General features: G+C 37.6%; 1 protein-coding gene across 5 annotated transcripts in view; it reads left to right on the forward strand.

The window, feature by feature from the left end:
- Positions 1–18,533, forward strand: part of LOC121167246 (HMG box transcription factor BBX) — a 109,785-nt gene that overhangs the window by 61,717 nt on the left and 29,535 nt on the right. For all 5 annotated transcript variants that reach the window (XM_040996656.1, XM_040996657.1, XM_040996659.1 and 2 more), the window contains 3 exons: positions 2,848–3,856; positions 5,087–5,225; positions 8,987–9,135. In XM_040996656.1, the coding sequence (XP_040852590.1) occupies positions 2,848–3,856; positions 5,087–5,225; positions 8,987–9,135 (1,297 nt within the window). The remainder of the gene's footprint in view (positions 1–2,847; positions 3,857–5,086; positions 5,226–8,986; positions 9,136–18,533) is intronic.

Below are 18,533 nucleotides of genomic sequence, written 5' to 3' on the forward strand. Positions count from 1 at the left end.
TAAAAATTCAATTACCGCTGTATCTGTATAAAAGTTAGTTAAGTTTCATGGATTCCTGCCTAGAGAAGGTTAAGTTGAACTTCTAAAATGACATCCAACTCTCTGAAAGTCTCATTTGGGTTTTGCCTTATGAGTAAATCTTGGATTTGTAGTTTTTAATTCAGAGTTATGTATTTTCTTTTACAGTTTTATTTTCAGCATTGTAATTGTTTCTCTTACAATTTAGGATTAATATACAATGTTTGTGGAAAAAAAATTAAGAGCCTGAAACAAAGAAGTAAAGCATGACTGGTGTTTGCTGTAATTACCTACACAGGAAATAAAATGCTATTCCCCAGAATATGTCCCCAGAGTGAACGTCTGCAGTTGTTCCATTTCATTCCTAGCTGTAGAATCCTATCAGGAGTAATGAGAATCACTTTGAAAAATATTGAAGCAGAGAATAGAGTTTGCAAAGTATTATTAGGTTTGCTAAGATGAACCTGTACAAATGCAAACTATTGCCATGGCACTATAAAACCAGAGCTTATATGGTAAAAGGTCCATGAAATGACCTATTAAAGGCCAGTACAGTGCTAGTGGGTCTAAAAAGTATATAATTTACCCTGAGGATGCCTTTGTGGCCCTCTTTCCAGGACTAATGTAGTCTCTCTCCAACATGAAATAGTGTGTACATGAAGGGATAGGACAATTTGAGGAAGGAAAATAAACTTATTTCAAAATTTACGCAAAAACAGCACATTCTCCCAGAAGAGTAAAAACAATGAAGATTAAAGGTAGCATTTGCTTTAGCCTGTTTCTGACTAGGTTAAATAAAGTCAAGTTCTCAGTCTTTGCAGTCATTTGCTCAGTTCTAAAAGTTAACTTGCATGAATTCCTGAAGAAGGCAACTGTTGTGAATTCTTAATAGTTCAGATCTTCCCTGTAAATGATCTGAAGGGCTGGACACTCCTGTCATGTTCATTTTTAAAATTCACACTGTCTGCTTCCCCAGCCCTCCTCCAATTTCTTCTCAGACTTACTAATCATAACATAATCTCACAGAAGGATTCATGATGCATTGAAATTGTGAGGAAAAAAATGAGGCAAAGAGCATCTGATACTTAATTCAGCATGTTATCTATTTTAAACATGGATTTCACAGATGTTGGTGATCTCTGACAACTTGCCATTTGATAAGGTGATGATTTTTAAAAGTGGATCAAGCTCATGTGATTGATTTTTTATTGACTAAGCAAAACCCCGTCATCTTTCTTCTGTAAGTTGCTAATGCAAAGCAGATCGAGCAAGTTAGGAGTAAGATGGCTTATGCTGCCCTTGACTAAATCTGCATTACCAGGCTCTTGGTAAAGTCTCCAAAGATAGAGACCTGATCTTACTGATTTTTGTACCTTTAGTGTCAATAATTTGGTTAGGTGTTTGTGAATCTTAACATTAAGTATCTGTGATTGAAAACCCAGAAAATGAAAATAAGTTTTAAAGTGAGTTTCAGTTTTCTTTGTAGAAAATGACTGAAGTTCGAAGGTACCTAGGTACTTAAAAAGGGAGGATCTGTTTTTCCCTTGAATCCTACAGGTAAATTTGGAGAGTCTCAGTGAAGAATAAAAATCTAAGCGAGGCCACATATGATTTTATATTCAGAACTTTTTAGAAAAAGATATGATAGCTATACCTTATTCCATATGATTTCTCCATTAAAGATTCAAACGGATAAATATTCCAGAAACAGAATGTCATTAAATGAAATAAATTGTTAACCTCTGTTCAGTTCAAAATTTGTACCCAAATAAGTACAGAGTAGATTAAATTTGCCACAAAAACTGAGCAGGATTGAAACAAAATAAGCAAAAAGAGAAAAACAGATGCTTTTTGTACTGTGGTTAAGGCACCCGATTCGTAACAGAGTACATGAGTTCCTTCCCAACTCCACTTTCAGTTCCGAGTTTCTGGCATGTTTCAATTCCAAGTGCATGCTGGGTGGCAGCAGGTGATGGCTCAGATGATTGAGTCCCTGCCTTGTAGATCAGTAACCCAGCCTGAATTTTGGGCTTCTGGCTTTGGCCTGACCCAGTCCTGATTTAAAGGAATGTTCCAAGAGAAGATGGAAGATATTTACCTTTCTCTTTCTGCTTTTCAAATATATATATATATATATTTTAGAAAAATCTTTGGTTTTGAACTTTCATGTGTTTAGATTTGTCTGTCAGCCTTTGTGGACGAATAATGATTTGTCCATTAACTAAAACTTTTATTGCTGTTTAATGAATCATGTCATTTGTAATTTCAAGTGATTACATATAAATTATTGCTATTATCTTTATTTCCCCTGAAGAAAAAGTAAAGGCAAATATCCAAACAGAATTTTGGGAAGATTAAGTTTGTGCTACTGTGAAAATGAACTTACTGCTACCGTGAAAGCAGAATCTTACATAGAACCCACAGGGTCTTCCTGAGAAATAGGACCATTTCCATTTCATAAGGGTGTCAGAGAAGTGAGGACTTGAAGTGACCTCTAGGTTACAAGTTACTAAGTACCAAAACTAAGAGTCAAACTTGGATCCTTCAAGTCTGAGTTACATTCTGCTTTCTTGCTACGTCTTGTTTTTATAGGAAAAGCTTCTGACAAAGCTGAAAAATGAGAGTTTAGATGTATGTCTAATAGTTAATGCTTATCACTGTAATGCATAGCACAACCTTAGATTAATTTGAACCGCTTAAGTTGACAAAAGTGGGCTGATAATTGTAAAATTTAAGTCTGTTTTAATCTTTTTAAAGGAATTATTGGAAAAGTTGACTGTGGGGCAATGAGGATTTTTGAGTTCTTTTGTTTTTGTTTTAATTGTTTAGATGTGTCTGGCATCAGAAGGAGTAAAAATGGAAGAATCGAAGCTAATGAAAGCAAAGGAATTGGATGGTGGAAGACTTAAAGAACTGGAGAAGGGAAAGGAAGAAAGAGAAATGAAAATGGAAAGAACAGATGAAGCCAGGTTACAGAAGGAAGCCGACTTTGAAAAATCAACTAAGGAAAATTTAAGAGAGTCTAAAGAGTTAAGAAATTTTGAGGAGCTACAAATGGGTGATGTAATGGCTATAAAAATGGAAGACCCCAAAGAAATCAGAAAGGAAGAATTAGAGGAAGATCAGAAATGTAGTCACTTCCCTGATTTTTCTTATTCTGCCAGTAGCAAGATAATAATCAGTGATGTTCCCGGTAGAAAGGATCACATGTGCCGTCCCCATGGTATCATGATCATCGAGGATCCCATAGCATTAAACAAACCAGAGAAACTAAAAAAGAAAAAGAAGAAAAGCAAAATGGATCGACATGGGAGTGATAAATCCACACCCAAGAAGCCCTGCAAGAAGAGACAGTCTTCAGAGTCCGACATTGAGAGTGTCATATACACGATTGAAGCAGTTGCAAAAGGAGACTGGGGCATTGAGAAGCTCGGAGAGGCCCCTCGCAAAAAGGTCCGCCCATCCTCAAGTGGCAAGGGAAGCATTTTGGATGCTAAGCCACCAAAGAAAAAAGTGAAATCAAGAGAGAAGAAAATGTCCAAGGAGAAATCCTTAGATACCACCAAAGAGTCAAGACCTCCAGATTTCATTAGTCTTACTACCAGCAAGAACATTTCTGGTGAGCTTCCAGAGAGCATAAAAGCAGAACCACTGACCCCCACGGAGGACGTGCTACCACCCAGCCTGTCAGGACAGGCCAAGACAGAGGGCAGTGATTGTCACAGAAAAATAGAGACTTGTGGCTTCAGGAAATCTGAGAGGTCTTGCAAAGGTGCTCTTTATAAAACCCTGGTGTCAGAGGGCATGCTCACCTCTCTGCGAGCTAATGTTGACAGAGGTAAGTGACTTAAACAGCCTATAGAGCACAAAAACCAACTTACCTTAGATCTAGTGAAAAGAACTGCTGTAAAGAACAGTATGGTGTCAAAATAATATATTTGATTCTTTATGGTTACACATTATTGTTTTCTCTGTAAATTTTCTGGCACCATTTAAAGAAAGGTGATGTATTTTGCAGATATTTTCAAGTTATAAATGTGTGACATTATTCAAAATTTTTTTAAAACTGCTAAGAACCATTTTTTTTGAAGCATTAGCATTAGCATTGTGTTTAGAGCTTTTTAAAAAAACAACAACAACATTGATTGATTTATTTAAAAGAAACAGAGAAGAGGGAAGAGGGAAGAGAAGGAGAGGAAGAGAAAAAGAGAGAGAATTCTCCATCTGCTTTTTCACTCCCCAAATGGCCATGACAGCCCTTGCTAGGTCAGACTGAAGCAAGGAGCCAGGAATTTCCCAGAGCATGTACATTCCTAAGAGCCCAAGCACTTGTGCCAGACATATTTGTAAAGGCTCGAACCAAGCACTCAAGTAGAAAATGCTGGTGTCCTGAGCTGTGGCTTTAGCTGCTGGATCATGGTGCCTGCTGCTGGATTTGGTTTTTAAAATTAAAAATTCGTGTCTGAAGCAAATATATGAATATTTCACAGAATCTTCTCCTGGAGATGCCAAGTACATATGCCCTTCCTCCATTAGTTGAACAAAACTAGTTGAAGTGAAGGACCCTTCAAAACATGACAGAATCCAGGACTTAGTTACTGTGTATACCTTTATTCCATAGAGTATTTCAAATATATTCATCTATTTTAAAATATAACATCTGCCACGCTGTGTTCCAACAACAGATATGTGAGTCATAGATCTAACAAGCTTTGACTAAAGATACCTAGCGTTACTTAGTTCTCTAGGGCTAGCATTCCAGTGAATCTTACAGAAATTAGAATTAGCAAGAGTTCATCAACAGAAGGCTCCCATACTTTATGTAACACTAACTTGATCTGTTTCTTTGATGATGTGGTACTTGTTGAGTTAGAAAACAGTGCATCTCAGAAGCTGAAAGTCGCTTTTTTGCATATTTAAGTATTAAAAGTAGTCCAACAGAAATTACCCTTAATAGTTACAGATAACATCCTGTGATACCTAAAGTGCAAGAGGTTATTTATGAAGCAACTGAAATAATCTCCCACTCCAGGATATTCAAAAAATCCTGTCTTTGGGATTTCTTTAGGAAAACGAAGCTCAGGAAAAGGAAACTCATCTGATCATGAAGGGTGTTGGAATGAAGAAAGCTGGACATTTAGCCAGAGTGGAAGCAGTGGCAGCAAGAAGTTCAAGAAGACAAAGCCGAGGGAAGACTCCTTCCTTGGGTAAGTGCCTGGAGGGCCCAACTGCACAGGTCGTCGTGCAGATGTTCAAGGTCGACGTGAGTCACTAACCGCTTGCACATTGACCTGTCAGACCTCCTGCAGCCTCAGGAAGGACATTAGTGAACACAATCGAGCATGCCACTCGACACCTGCTATTACCTTAACCTTATGGGTGACAATACATTCACATTTTGGATACAATAGAAAACATACAGATTTTAGACTTAGATCTGAGATTAAATTTAGGTCTACCACGTAGTAGTGATGTGGCATTGTAAATCCTTCACTATCATTAGGCTCATTTAATTCATATTACAAGTATGTTTAAGTTTGCCCGTTTTCCTCATTTTGCCCATTTTCCTCAGTTTGTGTACTTCACTTAATATTTCTAAATGTGTGTACGTATGTTTGTAAAGTAACAACAGCTGTGAAGTGTAAGGCAAATAAGGGTAAACTTTGATATCTAACCTTGTTTTATTTAAACTGTGTTCTGTTGCTGTAAGGTAAAAATATTAGATTGACTATTCCCCTGGTATAGAGATCATTCAGTGCATTAATTATACATAGAAATACAGTATTAAACAATAGCACACATCAGATAAAATCATTAAGAATTATTTCATAATTAATGTTATGCCAAAGATTCTTAAAAACAAACTTAATATGAAGCATTTTGTTAGCAAGTTCAGAGATCCAATACTTTATACTGGTGAGGAAAATATCTGCTTATTCAGTTGTACTATTTTGAAAATCCTTTGAGATTTCTCATTAGCTCTGTTTGAAAAGAATGTATTGAATAGAAATAAGCACATTTTTATATTCTCCATATTTTTTCATAAGTGTGCTTAAAGGTATGCAAATTTTATGCATTAGATGTATTATATTTGGTTTATTCATTATATTTGCAATTCTGTTTATGGAGTAATATTTTTTCTTGGAAGTATAGTGCTTTCAAGTCTGGTTAATTCTAATTCTCTTGGCTATCACAAAGTGAGAGGGTAAAAATTATTTCCCATGATGCTGCTCTTTAAGATTGCTTATATAAATGATATATTTAGGGCCTGGCACGGTAGCGCAGTGGTTAAGGTCCTCACCTTGCACGCCCGGGATCCCATATGGGCGCCGGTTCTATCCCGGCAGCCCCGCTTCCCATCCAGCTCCCTGCCTGTGGCCCAGGAAAGCAGTCAAGGACGGCCCAAAGCTTTGGGACCCTGCACCCATGTGGGAGACCCGGAAGAGGCTCCTGGCTTCGGATCAGCATAGCATTGGCTGTTGTGCTCACTTGGGGAGTGAATCATTGGATGGAAGATCTTCCTCTCTGTCTCTCCTCTCTGTATATCTGCCTTTCCAATAAAAAAAATAATAAAAATAAGTCTTTAAAAAAATAAATGATATATTTAGGGCCTGGCGCAATAGCATAGTGGTTAAAGTCCTCTTCTTGCATGCCCGGGATCCCATATGGCCACCGGTTCTAATCCCGGCGGCCCTGCTTCCCACCCAACTCCCTGCTTGTTGCCTGGGAAAGCAGTTGAGGATGGCCCAAAGCCTTGGGACCCTGCACCCATGTGCGAGATCCGTAAGAGCTCCTCCTTTGGATTGGCTCAGCTCCAGCCGTTGCGGCCACTTGGGGAGTGAACCATCGAATGGAAGATCTTCCTCTCTGTCTCTTCTCCTCTCTGTATTATCTGCCTTTCCAATAAAAATAAATAAATCTTCAGAAAAAATGATATATTTGTAATTTATATATTTCAATTCTAATGCAATAATTTAAAATTTTGAAGTGTTTGATATTAGGTTTGCCTACCTTCTGCTTAAATAATGTCATGAGAACATCCACATTTGTTGTTATCAGATATTTTCACATGCCAGATTTTCTAGAAAAAGTGACCATTGAGCGTCTAGACCATTTGTCAATCTACACACCAACAAGGGAGCAGGTGTCCCTGGAGATAATAAGCAGTCCTAAGGAAAGAAGTCAGTGTCTATGGGTCCCCAAAAGTATTGCTGGTGCTTTCATTAGAAACTGCTACAGGTGTATAAGAGATGAGAGGATATTTCAGAACAGTCACAGAAAATGGAAACAGAAACCTTTAATTTGGGGGCAAAAAAAAATTTGAAATCCTTTCATAGTTTTTTTTTGCCCGTAATAGTATTTTACGTGAAATAGGCTTCGTGTTTTCACCAGTCTTCTGTAGTGAAGCAGTCTTTTAAAAATCTGTCCTTGTAAAGAGATTGTTCACCAATTGATTGTGTATGGTGCAGTTCTTCTGAAGCCATTATTTGGAAACAATTAAGTGTGTTTTTCCACAGGTTTAAATTGGCAGCAAGCCTCAGTGCCCTTTGTTGGTCTCCCCACCGCTTACATATTGGCTGAAAGTAGTAAGGTTATTAGGTATGCCTTGTGTAGGACATGCCAGACCAAAAACGGATTAGTGAGAAAATTTTGGATCATGTGTCTTCTGACGTTATAGATGAATGTTTCAAACCTTTTTAATCTCAGAAAATGTGCCACCTGTTTGCTTAATAGTAGCCAAGAAAACTTCACCTCATTATTGGCAGTGCTAGTGTATAGATCTCTTCAAAAGAGACATAGATGGTGAGCAGAGAAGAAAAGCAGCCATCCAATGAGGCCTTACAAGCTATACCTGTGTTTTATTTTTTTTTTCCAGTTTTTTTCCAGTTTTCTTTTGGGTATTCAGAATATTTGAAATTTTGTGCCTTATAGAGCTCTCTGATACTGCCTAATTAGCATCAGCATTTTCATCATTATAAACATATTTCTAGCTAAATGAGAAAAGAGGTGAGTGAGGGTGTCGCCATACTCCTCCACTGCTTTGATAGAACTTAGTAATGGCCATTTCTGTCCACCATTCTGATATCATTTGATTCTCTTACCTGTGCTTCCCAGCTGTGTATGTTCCTCCAAAACTGTGAGTGTCTCAGAAACGTTTCAAGTACATCCCCTAGCTAGTAACCTAACACATCAACTTTTTGTGGGTACTAAAGCTACCATCTTCCTCCCCTTTTCAGCTTGTGTTTAATCAGCTAAGCTTGGCAGTCCTCCTGCAGCTTCTGCCATCTAAGATGCATCTTAAACAATAGCCGGCCTAGAAACGAGGAGGTACACTGCCAAAGCCAGGCAAAGCCCATCAAAGGATTTGCCATCTTTGCTGGTTGCATATTTAAAGTTGTTGGGTGGCTTAAGTTAACATGGTATTGCCTCTGCCAGTATCTGCTGGAAGCTTTGCTCATCAACCAGGTTCACTCTGGTCAACTCCCAATATTTTTGTCTAATACTCAAGATTGTTTTATGTTGTATTTGAGTATATCTATCTTAATAAAGTATTAGTTAAGAATTTTTAAAAACAGATCATAGAAAACTATCAATATATTATGGTCTTAATAAGCTCACCAATAGATGTATATGAATCTTTGGAATGAGAAGTAAGTCTGCATGGAGTATACTTTGCACTGAACCTTATAAAAAACCGATGCCAATGGAGAGATTAGCAAATTACCACACTTGAAAGAATTCTAATATTTTAAATGATATTTCTGCTTTTGTATGTAATTTGTGAGTTTACTAAGAAAACTGTATTAGTAAATCTTCTCAAGCATTTTTAAAAAGAAGTGTTTTCTTTCATGTTCTAATTGCTATGGACTTTGTCTTCAAGTGGAGTTTCTTAAGTATATATTTTATATCATTTTTTTGTTCAAATATTTGGTCATGTGCTGATTAATTTCCTTATGATTTTCCATAGTTCATCAAAGCTGGATGAAGAATTTGAAAAAAAATTTAACAGCCTCCCTCAATATAGTCCTGTTTCATTTGACCGGAAATGTGTACCTGTCCCAAGAAAAAAGAAGAAGACCGGGACCATGTCTTCAGAATCAGCAAAAACCAGCAAAGGTTGGATTTGTCCTCAGCCTTTTTAATGAGTTTAAGGGAGCAAGGTGGTCTGAATCTCAACCAAGTTCTGCTGAGCTTGTGCAGCTTCCTTTAGATATGTACAGCAATTGGATTTAGGATTGAGAGAGCTGAAGGTAGAATTTTGGATTTGTTTCTCCACTAATCATGATTCCTGTCTCCTTTTTTCCTTTGCAATTTTACTTTGCCTCTGACTACTGGCATCTCAGAATAAGCATTTGTTCTTGAAGGTGCAGCAAAGCTATTTTTGAAGTTATTACATATGACCTTTAACCTCTTCCTCCCACCCCCCGAATTCTGTTTGCAACATTAAGCTTTACTTGAGAAGAAACCACCAGTCAAATTCAATTCTTCTGCTCCTGTGTCTACTACAGATTGGAATCTGGGGCTATTAAATTATTTTGGTCATTTGATAACCAACCTCTGTTCTTTATTGGTGATTGGACTAAATGAAAATAAGCCTATACTGCCCCAGAAACATATATAGCTGGGGGAGAAAGGAGAGGGAGGGGGAAGAGAGAAGAGATACAGATATTGGTTTAAATTTGGAAAAATGCTTTGTTTAGTGTATTTATTTTCGAGGATACCAGCTTCTCCCCTGTCTATTTCAGGCACTTTAAAAATGATCAGCAACATGACTTGAGTAGGTCTCAGCATTCTTCAGAAGTAGCATTGAAATCCAAAAGTAGATTTTTTTCTAATGAGTTTCAGGGTGCATTTTCAAGGGGGCAAGTACTGAGGTGCTGTGCCCTGCCCAGGGTATGTCTAGCAGAGTGCGGAAAACTCCCCACCTTCCTGACATGACAGCATTGCTGTCATTAGGAAACTTGTCTTCTGATGTTACTTTAAAGATTGGTGGGGAAAATGTGCCTTTACTTTTCCTCATCACTGTGAAAGACTTCATTCATGTAGTTCTCCTGTAATGACAGGGGATAGAGAAATGGAGAACTGGTGTGGCCAAGTCGTGCTTGCTGTCAGAATCAGATTGTGAACAGCATTTAATGAAAGAGTTCTTGTAATTATCCTTCAAGTTGGCTGCCTGTTGCTTGCTTTATGTCATATCAGATTAATTTGCTTCATTTGTGTGTCTTAGGTAGGTGATAGATATGAGTATTAATGGGAGAAACAGTTTCATGGATTTGGGGGAAATACTTGAGGCTTGTTTCCCAGAGAAAATTGTGGCTTCCTCTGAAAAAAAAAAAAAAAACTTAAACCTCTCTCCATCAATACCTAAAAACTGCACACTGGAACTGCCACAACATAGGAAGGACCCTGACATCTATACCCCAAGACAGAACTAAAAGGCTGGAGAAAACTTATCCTTGGTGATTGAAGGTGGGGAAGTATATAAAAGTCACTTTAGGATGAGCTGGGCTTTCCTCTGACACTAATAAAAGCAAATCTACTGAATAAGAACTAAAAAAAGAAATGTTGTATCACCACATTTGCTCATCCAAATAGGTGGGCAGAGAAATAAAGGAGTCTTACTGACAGGTAGGTAGCTGAGTGCCGTAATGGATTGCCAGATGAAGTGACAGCCTGTGCCCAGGAGATGTTTAGGAATAGGTGGAGTAGTGTGTAAGCTCCAAGATGCCAGGCATCTTTAGCTCCCATAACTCTTAGATTTAAAGTTGCTGATGAATCCCTGACAAGCCAATAAAATAGAACTTAATTGATTGATGGTCAGGGTGTACTCTTTCTTTCAATTCTTAGAGTTCATGACATCCATTTTAGAGCTCTGAAGCTGCCCGAATTATCTATCAGGCATTAGATGTAAAAACAGATATACTTTTGTAAAGCTATAAAACCCTGAAGTTAGCTTCTATTTTCATGAAACCTTCTCTTGGGTCTTAATTGTCTATTAGATGATTTCCCACTCCCAACTGAGAGTAACAATAATTCTTTTGATGTCAAACAGTTTTTTCAAGCTTGGGCTTATACTTTGTGCAATATCATCTTTCTCATTATACCTCTCAAGCCACAAAGCCAGTGGTTCTTGTGCAATATATAAATAATTATACACATAAGTAAGATGACTTAGATTTTGCTCTGCGGTATAATTCATGGAGCAATTAAAGCAGACATTAACATTTTGTATTTAACAAATGAAAAGAAACAGTATCTGAGACTGATTGTAATTTTGGCATTAGCATTATCAGCATACTAGACAACAAGTTATTAATGAAATTATCATAGCAGCTGTGCTGTAATTGTTGTATCTTTAGAGGATACAGGAAATTGTTTCCTTAGATTCTAAATCCTTTGTATTTTTTGCATAATTAACTGTTCAAAGCAAGCACTGTGTCTGAGATCATCAGTTCATTAGTAAAAGCAGTTGTCCACAAGAAACCTCATTTTTGCCTCCAAATTTGCCAGGTTTCTGTATTTGATTTTGTGCTATATTTCTTATCACTCCACATTCTTGATTGTTTCTTGATTTATGTTTGTGCCTTTCTAGGTACTTTATGTTACGTAAAATCAGTTTTTCTGAAGAATAATTTCTGGAAGTAATTGCTTTGTATACATTTGCACAGTTGTCAGGATCATAGTATCTGCTTGGGTTTCTGCTGTAGTTTTCCCAGTACCTTCCTTTTGCATGAGTGGTCTCTGCTTTCCCACTGTCCTCTGTCTCTACCTTTTTGGTTTTGTTTTGTTCTCCATGTAAAGTTTCTTATCAAAAACTCAACAATGAAAATAACTTTAAATGTCACCTTCCTCCAACTGAGCCTAGGTTATATTATGATAGTAAATAATAGAATTTCTAAGGATAAATTGCCCAGTATATTGGAATCAATCAAATTCACAGTGCAGCTCAAATATAGCAACCCAGTTTTAAAATATTTTCTGGATTCTCTTTCTTGATTATTTGCATATTTTTTAAAATAAAAACTTGAATTTAACCTAAACATGAATTTAATGATAACTTCTTTTTTTAAAGATTTATTTATTTGTATTGCAAAGTCAGATATACGGAGAGGAGGAGAGACAGAGAGGAAATCTTATGTCCGTTGATTCATTCCCCAGGCTGCAACAGCTAGAGTTGAGCCAATCTGAAGCCAGGAGCCTGTTATGGGTTTCCCATGCTGGTGCAGAGTCCCAGCACTTTGGGCCATCCTCAACTGCTTTCCCAGGCCACAGGCAGGGAACTGCATGAATTAGAACCGGTGCCCATATTGGATATTGGCGTATTCAGTGTGAGGACTTTAGCCACAAGGCTACAGAGCCAGACCCTAATGATAACCTCTTAAGGAATTTGTTTGGATGCATTATTTGTAGTGTGAATGTATAAAACATTGATTACAGAAGTATCCATAGTCAGAGTTTCCTACACATTAACAATTTTAAAACATGCAGAGTTATAAGAATAAAAGCAAATTAAGCTCAGTTTAGAGTGTTTAAATTATGCATCGTCTTGACCGTTGACATCATGTCTCCTTTATCCCATTTCTCTTCATGTAATTCTTTGGCCCATTAGCAACCATACCATTGGTCTTTCTCATTTTTTCCCCAATTCACACTTACATGTTAAATTTAAATTAGAAATTTTAAATTTTAAGTTGAAATTTTTAAGAAAATATCAGAAACAGACTTACATAATTAAGCATTGAAGACAGAATCCCCCCTGTAGGGTTGGGCCAAGCTAAGGATACTTTTAACCTTAGAGAACCGAAATCTGATGACAGCCTTTCCTAGGAGGAAGATAGAGTTTCTCGGTTGGACAGAACACTGTATTTTTCCCTGTAGCTGTTGGGACATCTTCATTGCTACCAAGCGTTTTAAGAAACATGGTGACGACACTTTTGCAGATATAAAAAAGTATTCTTAATATAATCTTGTTCCATAATAGAGCATGCTTATTCAGCCCAAGAAGGTGGCTCCTCCTCCTCAATGAATCTTAACTTATTCAAGCCAGCAAATCTACATGCCCAGACACTAGAAGCACTTTGATATAATTATTACAAACAATTTTATTGTTCATTGGTCATTTTGTGTGTGTGTCCATATGTAAATGACAAGCCAGTCTTAGAAGCAGCCCCCTGACTTTTAGAGCTTACAAACATAGTAACTGCTGTAGCACCTAATCAAAAGCTGCCATCCTCAGCATTATGCCCGGTGTGTGTTCCTCACAGCAGTCCTCAAGAGGAGGATTTGTTTAATTCCCTGCTGACCCTGGAAAATCATCATACAGTTTAAATTGAAATGACTCCCTTGCCACTGTAACTTCTGACCCAAAACAGTGGCCATTTGCCAGCAAACTTCAAAACAGCATGAACGTGTGAGAAGGCTTATTATTGGTGTCTGTATGGCAGCCACCCCGCTTACCCTTTCTGCTTGTAGTTTGGCCCTGCTATTCCTACCCAACCCTGAAGCTGAGATGTAGAGAAGATGGGTACCTTTAGATTACAGCCAGCACTGCAGGTGGCAGCTTAACCCTCTTATAGGCAAATCCTGGCTGCTCTACTTCAATCTAACTCCCTTATAATAACCTGGGAAAGCAGCGGAAGGTAGGCTAAATGCCTGGGCTCCTGCACCGATGTGGAAGACTCCAAAGAAACTGTTGGCTTCAATCTACCACAACCTCAGCCATTACAGCCCTTGGGAAGTGAACCAATGGATGAAAGACCTCTGTCTGTCTCTCCCTCTTTCTCTCTCTCTCTCCCCCTCTCTCTCAGAGAGAGAGATTTTGTGTGTGTGTGTGTGTGTGTGTGTGTATGCACTCACGTGAGTCTTCCTCTCTATTCTTTCTCTGCATAACTGCATTTCAATTAAGTAAAATAAATCTGAAAAAAAATATATAGGCCATCTTGCATAGAATCTTATATGGAGGCCTAAAGCAGTTTGCATACCTGTAGCAAGTGCTTCTGTGTTGAGCTTCTGAAGCTCAAGAAATTTAGTGCAGGAAGAGATTGGATGGAAGCTTAAGGTAGTTGTAGAGCGAAGGTCCTTCTAAAAACTCTTTTCTCTGTTTTTCATTTCCCATCTTTTTTCTTCTTCTCCAGATACTTTCGTGCTAATGTTAACAATAACCAAAGGGAAAAAATAGTGAATTCCCTGATCATTTGTTGTTTATTACAATTTTGACTTATTTTCTTTTGACTGTCAAACATGAATATATTATGCTGGTGGGCAGAAATCAAATTGTTCAGTCCTTCTCTAAAATTGCTAGTTTTGGTTGACTACAATTAGATCTCATCAATTACTCTCCTTTCAAGTTTGTCACTTTCTTTTTCACCTAAAGTTGTACTTTACTTAATGTAGTTATATAGCCGTAGTTTGGGGCATGACTAGGAGCAAAGAATTTTAAAATGTAAGTTTACATAAGCTCTTCTATGTTTAAAACCATTCTGGTTGTTCTTTTTTTCATGTTAAAATTGACAAGCTTTATCTTTAGCTTTGTCCTTAAATTATACTTTTTAGATTTCTCTTAGTGCGGTTAGTTTTGAAAAAAAAAAAACACATCCTTTTTTTCATTCCTAATCCAGTCCATACATCGAAGCAGTCTGCTCCTGTGAACACCCTTCTTCATGTTCTTTGAACTAGGGTTCCTAATGGTGGGTTGTTTTCCTGCAAGTAAATCACTAGGATCGATAAGATCCTGAGAAGGCTCAATACTGTTTAGCTCCTCTTTCCCACGTCCCTTTCCAGGACTGCCTATATGTCATTCAGGTGCAATGGTATTAAGTTTCTTGGAAAATATAAAATACAAGAAGAGGTGACTACAAAAAATTATGAAGAATGCCTGTAATACTACGTGTAGTGTGTACACTGAAGCATTTCTTTGTGCTTGTAAAATTTGTTTTCTTGCTCATGTTTCCAATGGCCTAAGCAAGGGGGACTTTTGCATTGCTATTTCAAACCACCAATAGCCAATTCAGAAGTCTCACTGTTGTTTATTTAAAATGATGACTTGATGTAACCATCACAAAAAACCTGACTATACTGATGGATAATGTCTGTCACATCAGCAGCAAATGCTATTTCTTGACTTCTCATTTCATGGCAAGCATCAATTCATGAAACTAATGTTTACTGAGAACCTGTGGTGTGCTCAACACCTTTCCAGGCACGTAACCATTCTGTGAATGAAGACAGTGCTGCATATTTAAACTTTTCTCTTTTTGCTCTGTCACTTTTCTTTCAAACACTATATGTACTTTCCTTATTGTTTAAGAGTTACGTATTGTCTGGAGGTTCTACATAATAAATAAGGAAAGAGAAGACTTAAACAATGCTGTAAACAAACTCTCAGACATCCACAGAATACTTTACCTTAAAACAGGAAACTATACATTCTTTTTTTAAAAAAAAAAAAGATTCATTTATTTTTTTATTACAAAGTCAGATATACAGCGAGGAGGAGAGACAGAGAGGAAGATCTTCCATCTGATGATTCACTCCCCAAGTGACCACAAAGGCCAGTGCTGCGCCAATCTGAAGCCGGGAACCAGGAACTTCCTCCAGGTCTCCCACGTGGATGCAGGGTCCCAAGGCTTTGGGCCGTCCTCGACTGCTTTCCCAGGCCACAAGCAGGGATCTGAATGGGAAGTGGGGCTGCCGGGATTAGAACTGGCGGCCATATGGGATAATGGCACATTCAAAGCGAGGACTTTATCCGCTAGGCCATTGCGCCAGGCCCAAAAATATACATTCTTAAGTGAACATGGAGCAGTCTCCAGAATATACCATATACTAGGCCATCATCTCAGTAGACGTAGGTAAAAGCATTTGACAAAATCCAAAACCCTTTTATGATTAAAAAAAAAAAAAAAAAACAAAACTCAACAATCTAGTAATAGAAACTTCCTCAGCCTAATTAAAGCATTTCCAAAACCATGCACCTAACATCGTCTTTAGTGGTGAAAGGTGGGATGTTTTCTCTCTGAGCTGAGCAATGAGGCGCAGGTGTCCCCTTTTACTATTCCTGTTCTGTGGGAGCTGCTAGTCAGTATTGTTAGGGGAGAAAATGAAACAAAAGCCTTCTGGAAAGGAAGAGATGAAGCGATCTCTAGCCTCACAGGACATGATCTTATATAGGAAACCCTAAAAAACACGCTAAAGATTATTATAGCAAATAAATAGTAATGTAGAGTTGCATGCTTAATTTGATCAAATTACTTGTATTTCTGTACACTTCTAAAGAACAATCCAAAGAAGAAATTAAGAAAACAGTTTCATGTACATTTGTTTAGAAAAAATGTACTTAGAAATACATTTAACAGAAGAAGAGGAACCCAGTGAAAACTATAGAAACACTGTTGAAAAATCATTGAAATAAGTGAAAAAATGTTATGCTAATGAATTGTAGGATTTAATATTGTTAACAATGAAATATGCCCCCAAATAGATACAGATTCAGCTTAATCCTCAAAATCCCAACTGACTTCTTTGAAGAAACTGATAAATTTAAAATTAATATGGAATTACAAGAGATTCAAAATGTCCAAAATCATCTTGAAAAGAAAAAAAAAATGATTTCCAAATTGATGGAAAAGCAATAGTGGCCAAGACAATGTTGTATTGGCAATAAGACAAATGTGTAATCAATGAAACAGAATTGAGAGTTCAAAAATAAACTCATACTTTTTTTTTTTTGGTAAACTGTTTTTCAGCTGGGGCACTAAGATCATTCATTAGTAAAATAGCATTTTTTTAAATTATGCTAGAGCCACAGGATCTCTACATGCCAAAGAATGATTGAATGCGTACAGCATTGTTGCATGCATACTTTTCACAGAGTATATACAAAGTTTTACCAGTTTGAAAGTTAAATATAAGAGCTAAAACTATCAAAGGAGTTAGATTTTTGTGACCTCGGATTTGGCAGTAGTTTCTTAGACATGACTCCAAAGCAACAAAAGATGAAGTGATAAATGATGATGTTAGAATTGGTGCTTCAAAGGATACTTTCAAGAAATTGAAAAAGACATCCCACAGAATGGGAGGAAGTATTTGCAAATCATATATCTGATGAGGGACTTTTTTTTTAGAATATATAAAGACATTAACAGTAACAAAGATAAGGATAATTTTAAATAGACAATTTCAATAGTCATCTTCCCCAAGAATGTACACAAATGGCTAATAAATACATGAAAGAACTCATCAGTTGTCATGGAAATACAAATCCAAAACCACAGTAAGAAAGATAGCAATCATGGTCATAATCAAAAAGACATAACAAATGTTCACAAGGGTATGGAGAAATTGAAACCCTGATACACTGCTAGTGGGAATATAAAATGGTGCAGCTACTTTATTTCATAGCACTTCCTGAAACAATTAAGCTTAAAATTACTGAATGGGGCCCAACGCGATAACGTAGTGGTTTAAGTCCTCGCCTTGCACACATTTGGATCCCATGTGGGCCACCGGTTCTAATCCCTGCAGTCCTACTTCCCATTCAGCTCCCTGCTTGTGGCCTGGGAAAGCAGTTGAGGATGGCCCAAAGCCTTGGGACCCTGCACCTGCATGGAAGACCCAGAAGAGCTTCTGGCTCCTGGCTCCTGGCTTCGGATTGGCTCAGCTGCAGCTGTTGCAGCCACTTGGGGAGCGAACCATCGGACGGAAGATATTCCTGTCTGTCTCTCCTCCTCTCTGCATGTCCACCTTTCCAGTAAAAATAAATAAATCTTAAAAAAAAGAATTACTGTATGATCCAACACTTGCACTTCACAACATATGCCCAAGAGATATGAACACATTTTCTACACAAAAGCTTGTACATAAATGTTTATAGCAGCATTATTTATAATTGCCAAAAACTGGAAGTGACCCATATGTCCATCAACTTTTGAAAGGATAAACAAACAAATCTGTTAGATTCTTACAATAGGTTATTACTCAGCCTAATATATAAGCTGCAGTATGAATGAGTCTTAAAAACACTACGCTGAGTCAGAGAGCCGGTCAGAAGCCACATATCATTCCGTCATATCATCCACAATCCGTCTATAAGAGATGTACAGATCAGGGATATCTATAAGACAAAATAGAGCAGCGACTGCATAGGGTTGGGAATGCCAGCTTGGGAAGGGTGATAGCTAAAGGATATGGGATTCACTTTTGAGGTGACGGATTGTTCTGGACTAGTGATGATTGTAGATGTCTGGATGTAAAACCACTCAATTGTTTACTTTAAAAGAATTGTGCCGTATGTGAATTACATTTTAATAAAGGTAATTTTAGAAATCAGTTGAAAGAATGGGGTCTGTGAGGGAAAGGATGTTCCCAGGTGATGCTCGTGGGGTTAGGTGGCAGTTTTAGTCAGGTGAGCTGCAGATACTTTAGCACCGCCTGGAGGAAGGCAGTCATGTGCGTATCTAGGGGAACAGCATTTTCCAGGCAGATAAGAGCATGTGCAGAGAGTAGCCAGGAGGCCA

This window comes from Ochotona curzoniae, unplaced genomic scaffold, assembly GCF_017591425.1.
Source record: "Ochotona curzoniae isolate NIBS_2020 unplaced genomic scaffold, NIBS_Ocur_1.0 patch351, whole genome shotgun sequence".
NCBI lineage: Eukaryota > Metazoa > Chordata > Mammalia > Lagomorpha > Ochotonidae > Ochotona > Ochotona curzoniae.